Here is a 14,145-nt window from a genome sequence, read left to right on the forward strand (position 1 = left end):
ATGATAATTTCAAGAGTAGTTGGGAAAATGTATTTCACTATCTCAGTTCAGTCAAAAAATCAGGTGTAGTCTACAGCCATTAAGGCAAGTTGGTTTATGTCCATCTGGGCTGTCAGTCTCCCACACGGGAACAAAGTCCTCCCCTCTGCATGCGACCACGAAGTGTGAAATCTGGCTGTAGGCTCATACAGAACGATTTCTCCTTCTAGCCCAAGGCTGTGAAGGCGCCTTTTCCTCTGCAGAAGCTGAAGATGCTGCCTGACCGTAGAGTGGGGAATAAAGTACATTTATGCGGAGATTTCAAGTTCGCATGCAGTGCCACCAGACTGCTTGCAAAATACGGAAGAATTGATAACTACCCAGCCCGCTAGTAATTGCTTGCAGAGGGCAACAGCAGACACCGAAAAGGCAGGCAAGATAGGAAACTCTCAGACACAACCTTCCTGACCCCAGCAGAAATTGCGTGCAGCTGTAGATGCTGTTTGCCTGCCTGTACCTCTGCACCAAGACGCAGTTCAGACCTGTGTAACCTGTCTGCACACCCAGGGAATTCTCAGCCGCAGCCAGGGATGCATACCAGCTCTGGGCACAAAGTGGTTTTACACTCCTCCTTAGACTGACCAGTGCGTCAGATTTGAGGCATCCAGATTCAACTTACGCTCTGTATTTGGCCCTCTGTCTTTTAGGAAAGGCCTTGTGGCCCGATGTAACATGCCATGAAATGAGTGCAGACATTTACGTTGATTTTAGTGGGCCCAGAATTAAGGTGTTACACATTTGCTGGACTTCAAATATATGTGTAAGGTTTATAATGAAGAGGGGTGCTCTCCTGACCAGCAACTGGGGATAAAATAGATGTGATTAATTTTCTTTGGTACCTGTTTTAAGGTAAACCAACACTTTCAAAAATCTTTTAATACATCCATGATATTCCTGTTCCTCTTCAGGCAGGAGATTTTTTCATTATTAGAACAGCGCTGTTCGTATGGCTGCAATTAAAGTTTCAGCTGGCTTTTGCTGTTCTGAGTAATGCCTGTCAGAGGTTTATAACTTAGTTGTTAAAAAGAAGAATAAAAAGAGTTCACAGCATAAAAATCTGGCACGCAGGCTTCAACTGGGGCATTTGTATTTTCTGAACTTTTTTTTAATTTTTAAAGCACTACAGCGTTACTTCCTTGAAAGACATGACCTTAACTTGGACATCTTTTCCATTTCAGTATTCTTGTAGGCCATTGGCCATTGTCTCAAAACACTGACGAAGCCTTTTTTTTTCCTTTTTTTTATTCGTTCTCATAGCTACATAGACACGTTAGTAGCACTTGAAAAACAGCTACTAGGCATGCACATTAACTTGGTCATAACTTTTTAATATGCATATTTATATCATTGTAATAGTCTGTATTCTGAGCTGGCACAGTATTAAATACTGATTTATAAAGCATAACAGGCTGCAGAATTACTGTTAAGATCTACTGGTTCAGTGTTATACATTTGTAAATCCTTTCAGCTGACCTGCACAATTAATCAGCAATCTGTGTTTAGGGAGTTCTGGCAGCACAGGTGATTGGGAATTTGGTTTTCCTCCTCATTCTATAAAACTACTGAAGTAGGGACCACTAAAATGAGCACAGAGCACAAAGAAGAGCCTGTCCTTCCTCCACTTACCATTTACAATACAGCTACCTCAGCAAATTGACCTTAAAAAAGAAAGCCTGCTCATTCTAATACCATATAAATAGAGAGCGTGACATGCAGTGCTCTGAATTTGGAGTGCAAGCAGTCAAAATGGGACTTCAGTTCTTTAGACTCAAATGTGCTTCATCTGTAATTTGATTCATTTTAGCCCGTGGCCTGCTCAGTTGCCATCTGAGAGGCACTGAAAGGTACCCTGTACCAAGTGTTTCTTGATTGCAGCTTCACGTTTAAAATCAATGGTTCTGGTGTCCATTGATTTGTCTCTGACGTAACGGTCTGGCACCGATTCCTGCAGCGGGAGGGGGTCGGCTGGCCGCTGTGCCTGCTGCAGTGGATGCTTTCACCCAGCGTTTAGCACGCCTGCCCACCTGGGAGCAGGTCCAAACTAACATTTCTCTTTGGCTTTTTTACTATTTTAAGACAGACCTGTTCTTACAGCTAAGCAAGTGTCTGAGGCCTCTTCAAAGATTTTTATGTTTGTTCTTCAAGTCGGGTCTGTGCTGAAATGTTTCGGTCCGGAAGGATGGATGTGAGCATATGTGAAAACACTCTTGAACCTTGCAGGAAATACGCAGTGGGAGCCTGAGATTTTCTCTCTCTGCCTTAGATCCCCCTTCCAGGGGAATAGCTTTGCACCTATGCTTGGGGTCCCAAAAACTAATATTCTTGTTAAAATGTCAGGTAGTATGAATAAATTGCTGTGCCCGTGTCATTCTGAAAGTGTCTTTTACTGCTGTCTCTTAGGACAGTCTCTTCCAAATCCTGTTTTTACATTTCAGAAACAGATGCAGTCTGATCCGCACAAGCTGGACTTTGGCCTGAAACCTGAATTTCTGAGCAGGCCACCAGGCCCCAGCCTTTTTGGAGCCATCCACCACCCCCATGACCTGGCCCGGCCCTCGACTCTCTTCTCCACAGCCAGTGAGTGCTGAGAAGTGAAATCTCCTTCTTGTGGCATGCTCATTAAAATGCTAATCCTTACCATGTTAAAAGGAAATTTCCCATATCCTTTGGCTTATGATCTCTCTACAAGACATGCCAGGGGCTATTAGTCTATTTGATAAATATTTTTAAATTATTCTATATGCTTTTAAGAAAGCCCAACCTGCTGAAATGCCATACAGGTAGTAAATGGAGGAACATTTCTTCACAGAGTGATGTCCAACGCATCATGAAGACGACAGGTTGGAAATACGCTGGTTTTTACACACGCTTTTGTTTTTTTTTCCATACTGATACATACCCCCCCAGCCCTTTATACTCTAACTGGGAATTTCTGTTTAGAAAAGCAGCTGCTATTTCCATAGGATCCTGACCTGAGAGCCCCTGCCCAGTGTGCAGCGATTTCTGCTCTGCTGAGCTGGCATTTAAGAAATGATAGTCAAGCCCAGAGCACAGTTAGTCCCTTTCTGACCTTTTGCTAAGAATTCACCCCTTTTGCTTTGTTTTGGCAGGTGGGGGTCATCCAGCCGGCACCCCTTTCGGCCCACCACCTCACCACAGCAACTTTCTCAACCCAGCTGCTCACTTAGGTACGTTCTCTCTGCAACTAATGGTGAATACAACTCAGAAACACCACACATTGACCGTTGAGACCATTAAAGGTTGCCCACGTGGAGACTCTTTGAGGATCCTGCCTACTTAACCTTTACAAATTGTGCATTTTAGCCATTTAATTTTAGTCATTACCCAAGTAGCAGTTCTAAATACACATAATAGTATCACTGACGGCATGTTTTGAAATACTTCTGAAAACAGTCTGGATGTTAGAGGAGTAGTGCGACAGGGCTGGTTAGGTTTCACTGTAGTCGTGTTTATAACCAGTCAAAAAAAATACCTTAAGGTCAAGGCTTCGGTTCATAGAGGTGTTTCTTTTCCTAACTCCTACCTTCCATTTAAGTGAGTGGGAAATATATCCTTAAAATCTTGTGATCTGGCCTCAAATATGTATGTTAGTGGAAATTAGTGAATTTAAGTGAATTTAATTAGTGAATTAATCATTTAAAAATGGAACCACCCAAGTTACCAAATATTGTTATTTCCCTTCTAACTTACTGGTGTTGTAATAAGGTGGTCTGCTGCCTACGGGAGCATTAGAGATCACGACTCTGGTGGAATTTCATTTTACATCGGTAAGGATTTGGGAGGGTCACCAAATTGATACAGCAGACTTGCGATGTAGGTTTATCATTCAACACTTAGCTGCCTATAGAAAATGCTTGGTTTGGTCTTCCTTTTCTCTGTGCTGGTATTTATCAGAAGTAGTTTCATCAAAATCATTAAACTTCTCCAAAGTAAAGTGAGAGGAGAATTTGCTTCATACGACTTATACTCTATATATGCATTAACTACTAAAAAAAAAATATTCCAGTATTTCTCAGTCCATACTAGTTTTTCATACGGGATTAGTAATAAATATCAAGAGCATTACAAAATGTTCAGGTCAGCATGACATATCATTATAATAGGACATTTTATTTATATCCTGGCTATGGTTTAGGAGACATGGCCTGGAGATATTTTGGAGCACAGTTGCCAGAGTTAATAATAGTCTTGCTAGTCAGGGACATTTACTGGGAAAGACCATGGAATTTAATTGGAAGGGAATAAAAGGAAACAAGAATGGAGATGTTTGCAGGTTTTAAAGGAAGTAGCTACTTAAGCAGAAGTACAGGCCTCAACACCATGTATATTTGAACATCTTGTTTTCCTTTAAAGAGTAAGTTTCTCTGGTAAGATGACACCATGCATGCTGTCATTGGAAAAAAAATACATTTTTTTATGTCTGTCCCCGCCACAATCGCTGCTGTGTTGTGGGAGGATGATGTTCAGCTACTGATGGTCACAGACTGAGCTTCGTGTAGACGTAATGCAGTTGGATGACACACTAATGCTTTATCGTAATTACCCTCATGCCAGTGAGCTTCAGCTGTTTCCGTTGGTTTGCAGAGCCTTTCAATCGACCGGCTTCCTTCAGCGGTCTCACTGCAGTGGGTAGTAATGCCTTCGGGGGACTCGGGAACCCGACAGTTAGTGAGTAACCTCTCTGTTTATGAATTCTTGTTTGCTGTGTAATTCAGGATATTGAGTGATGGTGACTATTTGCTGTATTTTTTGCCAGTTGCTTAGACCACATAGCACTAAGAGATGGGAATTTGAAAAGCGACCTTTCTTTTCTACATAACAGCATTTTTTAGTCATCAGTAAATTATTTTCTACTAGTTACTTAATAGTTTGGGTTCAACATAGTGCTAAATGTCACCATTACATTGTTCAGTAAAAAAAAAAAAAAAAGAATGTAGAACTATGAATCTAAGGAGTTTGTGAAATTTCTTATGGTTTTGTTGCATGTTCCAAAATAGTTAATGTGTGCAGCATCCCTAGCTGTGGATGGGAACATTTTCCCCCCCCCCACCTTCCTCACCAGTAATCCAGGACATGTGCCTGGAAAAGATCACTAACCTGCATTTATTTGTCCAGGATCATTACCATTTCTAGATTTGGCCAGTCACAAAAGATCATCCTTTTAAAAATCACTCTCTTTCTCCATACTTCAAATCTGGCATGATTTCGGTCACATATTATTTTACTTTGGTTCAGGATCAAATGGAACAAGTTCCATTATTTATATGGTCATTTCCTAATGCGTCCAAAATATTTGGAGTAAAGATCATTGTCATTTTTATCTTACTGCTTCATCCCTTGTCAATTTTATCCACAGCATTTCCCTTTCCAATTAAAAGAGCTGTCAGATGCCTGCCCATTTTTAGGAATGAGACCCTCTAATGAATCTCTGTTAATTTCCTTTCCTTTTCCAGCTCCCAATAATATGTATTCATTTTAACTCTGAGTGCTGTAAAAGTTTTTTTGGTAAGTACCTTCACTAGAGCATACCTTTTTCTTAAACCTTTTTGTTTTCCACTTCACCATTTCAGCACCCAACTCAATGTTCGGCCACAAGGATGGCCCCAGTATGCAGAGCTTTAGCAACCCTCACGAGCCCTGGAACCGACTGCACCGAACTCCTCCTTCGTTCCCGACCCCTCCGCCCTGGCTGAAGCCAGGAGAGCTGGAGCGCAGTTCATCTGCTGCAGCTCATGACAGAGATAGAGATGTAGATAAACGAGACTCATCTGTTAGTAAAGATGACAAAGAAAGGTACGAAAGAACACTTCCAAGAATTGTCTAGTTCAAAGCTTGGGGCTCTGTTCCGCTTTTAACCCTTCCCAGCCTGGCACATTGTTAAACCAGAGCTTCAGTAGAGGGACACCTGGAGAGCTGACACCATTGCTGCCTGCAAGGCCAGGCACTACGGAAGATGCAGGTTTCTAACTCGGGTGTTTCCTACTGCATCTGTTTCTCTTCTCACTTGCACTGCACTTCATCAGAAGGAGCTTTGCTGGAGCAGAGTTCAGGCAGTGTCAAGGGAGAACAGAATCAGACCCACACACTCTGTTACCTTGTGGGTCACATTGTCATAGGCCTTTTGAAGATTTAACGTGTAGATAGGTGCCTGACAGGATGAAAAAAAGGATTTTGAAGTCCATCAGACGCATATCTGCACCTTTGAATACTTAAATAACTCTGTAAATCAGACCTTGTCTGCAAAACAAATAACCCTACCTCCCTCTTCAAAAATGGACTGACCAGAGGGACCACTGATAAAGTTGTAAAATTATAACACTGTAAAATGCACCGGGTATGTCATACTCCAATACCACAGTACATTCCAGTGCATGCAGTTCATTAAATCAACCTTAATTCCCCTCAAAAAGCCATGCACACATGCACTGTTGCTGCACACCTTCCAGCACAGTTTTTATTCAGTGTTTTACATGGACTTGCACGCTAACATGTCCAGGCTGGGAAGGGTTAACGAAAAGTAAAACCTGGTCATATTTTTTTTGTGAGGACTGTTCCCATTATACAGTTAACTCAGTAACAATTCCTCTTAGCATTTAAGTACCAAATTATAAGAATTTGCCATTCAGCAAGTGTCATGCCTTCCTTGAAAAATGTAGAGAGGCTGATTTCAGCTTTTTCAGTTGTGGCTTAATGGCTTTCCTGTTAAGTTTGCACATTACTACATAATGGCTATTTGTTTCTAATTTTTTAACATAAAAGAATATTTAGGAGATGTGCTTTTCTGACTTCTCTGTCACTAACCCAAATATAGGCATTAGTAGCCTTTTCTAAAAGAAGTTATGCTAACACATTAGATATTCTAAAACTACATTTAAGAGCTTTTCTATGTTATTGTACAATGTGAAGAGCCAGTCAAACTACAGATCTTTTCACCTACATTTTCCATTTGGAATATTTTCTGTTTGGTAGCATAGCTTCATTATTTTCATGTCTGGTGTTAATGCTTCAAAATAAATTGCTGTTACAAATTGGGGATTCTGTCCTGCAAAATGCTTAAGCGTGTGAGTAACTTTACTGGCTTGAATGGCAAAGCATTTTAGTTATTAATGATATGGGTAGTCTTTAGAATTATGTGATTATTTCAGTTGCTGTTTTGTTGTTGTCTTATGAAGTGTTCCTGCTGAAGAAAATCCCTTTCAGAAATACATTCCTGTCAAGCTGCTTTGGCATTGCCTGAACTCCATATCACAGCTCAGAACATACTTATTTTCAATAATTTGAGAGCTTAAAAGTAAGCGTCATTCATACTTCATAACTTCTGCACAATGACAGCTACCAGTTTAGTACAATAATGTTTTCACCAATTTAGTGTTGCTGTCCATCCATCTGTGTGGTTTTGAAGAGTTCTACTTTGCAGCTCGCACTGTTGCCTGTATGAGAAGATGCTGAGAATATCTTCCTGGAGATGTGCTCCCTATGTAGATAATGTCTGGAGTAGTTTGTGAGCCTCTCATACCTCTTCTTTTATCTTCAGTGGCACCCAGCGGGGTGAGGATGCAGCCCTGCTTTCTAGTTGAGGTCCCAATCTCTGTTACCTATGTTAAGCTAATTTGCCCAAAGAGGAAGAACTGGGTATCATGCCCGGAGGTATGATTTCATCTCAAAATCATCCTGTCATCAAGGTCTAACTTTATCAGCCCCCAAATGGGCCATCTAGCCAACAGCATTCCTCTAGATTTCTTCTGTTACCAGTGGAACTTAGTTGGCTTGGCTCTTCCCCACCTAAGAATGATGTTGCAATGAATGACTGGTCTCTCTTCTTGGATAAACTGTATGGCCTGTGTACCGCAGCCCCCTCCCAGCTAGACTGAGATAAGGGAAATCCCTCAAGATAGCTTGGATACTAGGAAACTGCAATCTGTGAACCTTTCCTAGGTGCAGAGCTGGCTGGGGACCTAGACTGCAATGTCCTGATATGGTGCCCACTTCCTCCTGCAACATCGTTTGCAGTTGCAGAGGGGTTTTTTTGTTTTAAGGGCTCCAGTAGTCCAGCCCAGAGTTAGAAGAAAATAAGTAAAAATAGCTAAAAATAGCCATTGTGAAAAATAGAATTTGTTCTTTCTCAGTCGTATTTTGTTTAAAAGACACCACTGAGCAATTCAATTCTAATGATGACATTTAAGTGTATGTAATCCTAGAGCATTAAAAAAAAACAAACCAAGAATCTATTGATCTTTTTATCAACATAAATGAGCCAAAGTACTCGGCATAAGATACTCAATATCTTTCAGTGTAACATACAGCCTCAAAACATACCTTACTTAGTAATAAGTTCCTTTGAGAACATGATTTTAAGTTTCTTTGCGGAGACAGAGGCTTAGAACTGTTGCCATATTATTAACCTAAGGAGCCCTTGACAGATCTGAGGATAAAAAATTATTCCCTCTCTGACCACTGGACTACATGTAGTTCACTTAAGTGAGCTGTATAATCGATAGCCTCTTGAGATAATGCCATCACTTGTAATTGAATAGGATGAAATTGGCAAAGGAATATGTTTTTTTGGTTGCACATCTGTTTTTCTTCAGTTCCAGAAAATGCCTGTTATTTTCTCTAAATTTTATGCATAATTTAAAATACATCAATTACATATAAAATTGATTAAATATCAGCAAAAGGACTCAGTGGGCTCTCATAGTGAAATAAAACAATTAAAGGTGCCCTCTGAACTACTCCCATGAGCAAAATAAATGAAAGACTAGGTATTGCAGAGTCCACAAGCCAGTGCTTTCCCAGCAAAGTAAAAGAATCGAGTCTGCATGTTGAGAAGCTTTCACTGGAGTCCCTTGACTTGGTCTCACTGTGTTCAGATCTGGAAGCTGTTAAATCAAATGCCTCAACTTTTGGTGGAAAGCAAGAGGAGGGAAATTAGAGCCAGGACACAATTCCCAGACTGTTGAGGGCACAGTCAGTCAAAGCAGAACCTGATACCAAGGAATTAATTGGTAGTCAGCACAGACTGGGCAGTTCTGGTATCAGATGCTCCAACTTAGAAATGTTTTATAACAGTCACATTCTGGACTCTCTGAGGTATCTCAGACATGGCCCATAAAATGACAGTTCCAACAATTCAGTCTAGACAAAGCAAAAGATGCATCTGGTGAGGTGATAATAATGAGAATTTCTTTTTGAAATATACTTTTTCTGCAGTTGCTGCAGTTTCAGCATCCAAAAATGCCTACAGGTGAAAAACTTACACAGTTCAGCTTGGCAAAAAAGGAGGTAGCAGAAATTGTATAGGTGAAGGAGCAAGCGTGCACTTCAAAGTCGCTCTCTGAGTTGTCCTTCAGTCAGCCAGTGTTGCTCATCTTGTGAACCTGTGCTCAGGTTACACATTTCTAAGCAGAGGAACATGTAAATGGGATCTGGTTGGGACTTCAGAGGGCCTCACTGCTTATCCCTCATTTTTGCCTTTAACAGCAGAACGTCCACCAGCCCACATGGAACAGAATTTCCATGTTCAGCAAACAGCATGTGTCCAACACTGAATATCTGGAGCTGTCCTTACGGAAAGACTCAACTCAGAGACCAACTGAAATTACTGAGACGTTAAAATCATTGGAACTGAGGAATTAGATTTACCTTATGGATTTGGTTCATTTTAAGTAGGAAAGCTTTTCCACTTAGTGTTGTCCATACCAACTCCTGGTCAACACTGCTTCAAAAAAATAGTTGGTATAGGATCCATTCTCATATTTAGGTTTCTGTCCATTGCCAGACAATTACTCTCTCACCTTTTGTTCAGCATAAATAAGCTTGAAAGATGTAATGAATTCACAATATTTTGAGACTTCTGGCATTGGCAGGATGATGCATTGGCCCTGTCCTTGCTCTGCTTGCTCTACCCTAGAAATGGGAAGGGGTTGGTAGTCTGAAGAGCAACTGACTCCAGAGAAATGATGTTTTGAGAGCTAGCCTGAAGGATGGCCATATGGGATAGACTGATCTCTGCTGAGGAAGTCAACACATGATGGTTGCCTCTATTAAAGACCTGCACTGAGGCTCATTGCACGCTTAGAGAAGCGCCTACCTGTTCAGAGAGGTGGATTGTCTCCATCAGTACCAGTGTCTTGAGAAGCTTTTGTTTTCAGTTTTAAGAAGCAAATTGAATTGTGAGAAGCAGATTGAAAAGCTAGAAGATTGAAGAGAATAGAGATAAGAAAGTAGTGATGTACATAGGTCTAGAAATTTTTTACGTCACTTGAACAAAACGTCATCTATTTTCCTAAAGGTATTCTTAATGGAAGAAGCAGGTGAAATACTATTAACCATGTAATTTGGATTTAACTGCCTCACTTTTTTTGGATGAAATTAGTATGTTGGCTTTTTTTTCTCTCTCCTCTTTGCAAACAATTAAGGCCGTTGTCTTAGAAGTGTGTGTACTAGAGCTAGATTCCCTAGGAGCCTTCTGTGGACTTCAGCGCTTGAAATCTCAATCAGATCATTCATAAAGCAGCTTCAGGAATCCTTTTCTCCTGGGACGAGATAATAGAATAGGGCTAGTTTAGAGGGGGGATGTTCTTGTGGTGTTTTGGGCATGCAAAAGGAACAGTGCATTTAATGGTGCATGTTACTAGCCTTCTGCAAAGCAACAAGTATGAAGTCAGACACCCTAGATGCTTTGTTTTATTTCCATAATTTCTCATGCCTTCATTTTTACACTTCTCTTTCTTCTAGAGAGAGCATTGAGAAAAGACACTCCAGCCATCCTTCGCCAGCACCTATTCATCCAGTAAACTCCCTCGGACATAATCGCAGCTCGAATGAGCAGATCAGGAGCCATCTGAATCCCGAGGTTAGAGAAAAAGAGAAACCCAAAGAACGAGAGAGGGATCACTCCGAATCTCGCAAGGAAATTAATGTTGAAGAGCACAAGGTGAAGGACAACTATATTTCGGAGAAAGAAGGCCTGAGCCATGAAAGCCGAGTGGTGGAAGAGTCTAAGCAAATGCCCAGGGTTCCTTCGCCCTATGCTAGGCCCCCTGTTGTAGAAAGCGCCAGGCCTAATAGTACTTCAAACCGTGAGGCCGAGAGGAAGAATGAGCCGGCATACGATAATCCGAAGAAAAGCAATGAAGTCAAAGTGAAGGAGGAGCGAAAGGAAGACCATGATGTTCAACCTGAGGGACCTCAGACTCATAGGTCATCTGATCAGCCACCACCTATATCTACATCTAACGTCCATCCAAGTCCTTTAGTGTCTATGCCCATGACTGTAGGTGTAACCGGTATACATCACATGAACAGCATCAGTGGCCTGGATAGGACTCGCATGATGACCCCTTTTATGGGAATTAGCCCAATTCCTGGTGGAGAACGTTTCCCCTATCCTTCTTTCCACTGGGATCCAATGAGAGATCCCTTAAGAGATCCCTACAGAGAGCTAGATATTCATCGGAGAGACCCCCTGGGCAGAGACTTTTTGCTAAGAAATGACCCTCTTCATCGTCTTTCTACACCGAGATTATATGAAGCAGACAGGTCATTCAGGGATCGGGAACCTCATGACTACAATCACCACCACCATCACCACCACCCTCTCTCTGTTGACCCTCGACGTGAGCATGAGAGGGGCAACCACCTGGATGATAGGGAGCGGTTGCACATGCTCAGAGAGGACTATGAACATGCACGCCTGCACTCAGTTCACCCTGCCGCCTTGGATGGGCACCTGCCTCACCCAAGCCTAATCACGCCAGGACTTCCTAGCATGCACTACCCCAGAGTCAGTCCCCCAACGGGACACCAAAATGGCATCCTCAACAAAACTCCCCCCACAGCAGCTCTCAGTGCCCCTCCACCTCTTATTTCTACTCTGGGACCTCGGCCTGGGTCTCCCAGAAGGACTACTCCTCTGTCAACAGAGATGAGAGAGAGGCCTCCTTCTCACACCCTCAAGGACATTGAAGCTCGATAAGCAGAGTGCTTCTCTAAATAAAATAAAAACTAAATAAAAACTAGAGAAAGAGGGACAGAACGTTGTAAATGAACATAATATAAAGACCTTCTTACTAGTCATTGATACAGACTGGGGATGTGACCCACTGTACAATATGTATAGACCTGAGTGCAAAGATTTTGAAATGTTTTTTTTTTTTTTTTGTATATTATATGTTGAAATTTTCCAAATCTTTTAGCCAAGTCCCTATGTTCCTCGTGTCTCCTACTCTTATTTTATTTCTAGTTTAAAAATTTCGAAATTTGAACTGAATAACAAGACATTAGTCTGAATGATTTGACTAGAAACAAGCCACCACCAATGTCAACCATACAAAGCTCTTTCAGACCAGAAGTGAAGACAACTGTAGATATTTATGTAAAAAGATTGCTTCATGGGTTAATGGTTCATATATGCAAAAAGGGTAAGATGAAAGCTTTACTTTGTACAAATGTAAATAGATAAAATTAAGTAACATAATACATTAATACTTCTTAAACTGTGCTATTTGCAAACTTAATATTGATCAACACAGTCTGCTTATGCTGTGTTACATATATTGTTATAGACAGCTAAACCCCTTCAACTATGCAATGAATTTTAAGGCTTTTCACAAAAGCCTTTATAACTCAAAGGAGCCTTTTCAACACACAACATAATTAAAGTCATATTTTCCCTGAACAAGCTCATCTATAATAGAAACCTGTATCTCTTGCTTGTTTTGATGACGAAACAGCCCATTAGAAGCGTAGTTTTCCATCAGAACCCCTGCGTCAAGATGCTGATGTTACTATAGCTCATGTATTCCTTAGAATGCATCAGGGTTAGCAATCTGTACTAACTGATACTGTAGTCGTGACAGATTGGTTTTCAGTCACATTAATCTGGGTTAAACAGAGTAATAATCAAATGCTGGATATTTTCCAGAACTTTCATCACTTAACATGTCAAATTTATTTTTGGAAGAACATCTGCTTATAGCCATTCATGTCTGTTTTTATTGCCAGTGTGTCATTTTTATCTGTACACACACTTTTTTTTTTTTGGTAAGCAATTTTTAGCTGCATTGAAACAGATCCTACAAGAAAGCTAATACTTTTCTAAATGATCGATATGTTTTCACTGTGGATCAGTAGTTTAATTAATGAACTCCGATACAGATTTCATAATGCAATTTATTGTATTTCAGTTGGTAATAAAGTCTGTGAATAGTTAACAGGTCAGCCTTGTTGTTCCCTAATCATAGAAGACATGAAATAACATGAAGAACATGGTCCTTTTTAAAAAATATGCATCAATCTTCTGAAATCTGTCTTTTCATAACACACTTTTTTATAATGTGTTAAGTTTCTTGTCTAAATATTTGGAGAGAATATGACTTTATCAGAGAGAATTCAATATCTTGTCTACTGGACTGTAAGATATATGTATGAAATAAAATTAGTTCCATTGGTCTTCTAGTGTATTAAAGTGCTATCTGAAGTTGTTATCCTGTTTTGGCAAAAAAAAGAAAAAAGAAAAAAGTTAACTACAGACAGTTGTTTCTAATGATCAGAGATCTATTTTAGTAGTCAACTGAAGGTTTAGTTGTAAGCTTCAGACTTTGTGAACTCCAGATGTTGTGCAGTGTTTTTTTTTTTTTAAGAACAAAAGCAAAAATACAAAAAAACCCCAACCCTGAAGAATATGTACACTGGAACCGTAGTGGTAGCTTTCAGTATTGTAAAGAGATTGTTATATACGAATCTTTTTGCTGTTTATCCTGTATGTAATAAAGTCCTTTCTAGATCCTATGTGAAAAGAAAAGTGAAGCGGCTCTCAATCTTCAGCATGTTTCCTCATCAGCGAAGACTTGTGTAATGTAAATTGTGCCATGTTATTAAAAAATGTGAACTAAACTGCTAGGTGCTTCTTTGTGTGGAGTACCCCATCATTGCTATGGGGAAGAAACACTTTTTCCAAAGAGTGGGTTTTTGTTCAGAAGAAATAGCTATTAAATATGTCAAACTGTTATAAGCCATCTGATTAAAATTATGATAGTAATCAGGCAAAAAGGAACAAAAAGGAGACCAGATCCTTGGCTTGTC

At 40.4% G+C, this 14,145-nt stretch overlaps 1 protein-coding gene across 2 annotated transcripts in view; it reads left to right on the plus strand.

Moving 5' to 3' along the window:
- Positions 1-12,622, plus strand: part of AUTS2 (activator of transcription and developmental regulator AUTS2) — a 795,462-nt gene extending 782,840 nt beyond the window's left edge. For both annotated transcript variants that reach the window (XM_082008612.1, XM_082008613.1), the window contains 5 exons: positions 2,475-2,616; positions 3,150-3,227; positions 4,645-4,728; positions 5,631-5,853; positions 10,798-12,622. In XM_082008612.1, the coding sequence (XP_081864738.1) occupies positions 2,475-2,616; positions 3,150-3,227; positions 4,645-4,728; positions 5,631-5,853; positions 10,798-12,037 (1,767 nt within the window). In that variant the 3' untranslated portion in view covers positions 12,038-12,622. The remainder of the gene's footprint in view (positions 1-2,474; positions 2,617-3,149; positions 3,228-4,644; positions 4,729-5,630; positions 5,854-10,797) is intronic.
- Positions 12,623-14,145: the final 1,523 nt, after the last annotated feature.

The sequence above is a fragment of the Phaethon aethereus genome, assembly GCF_964289735.1.
Source record: "Phaethon aethereus genome assembly, chromosome: 19".
NCBI lineage: Eukaryota > Metazoa > Chordata > Aves > Phaethontiformes > Phaethontidae > Phaethon > Phaethon aethereus.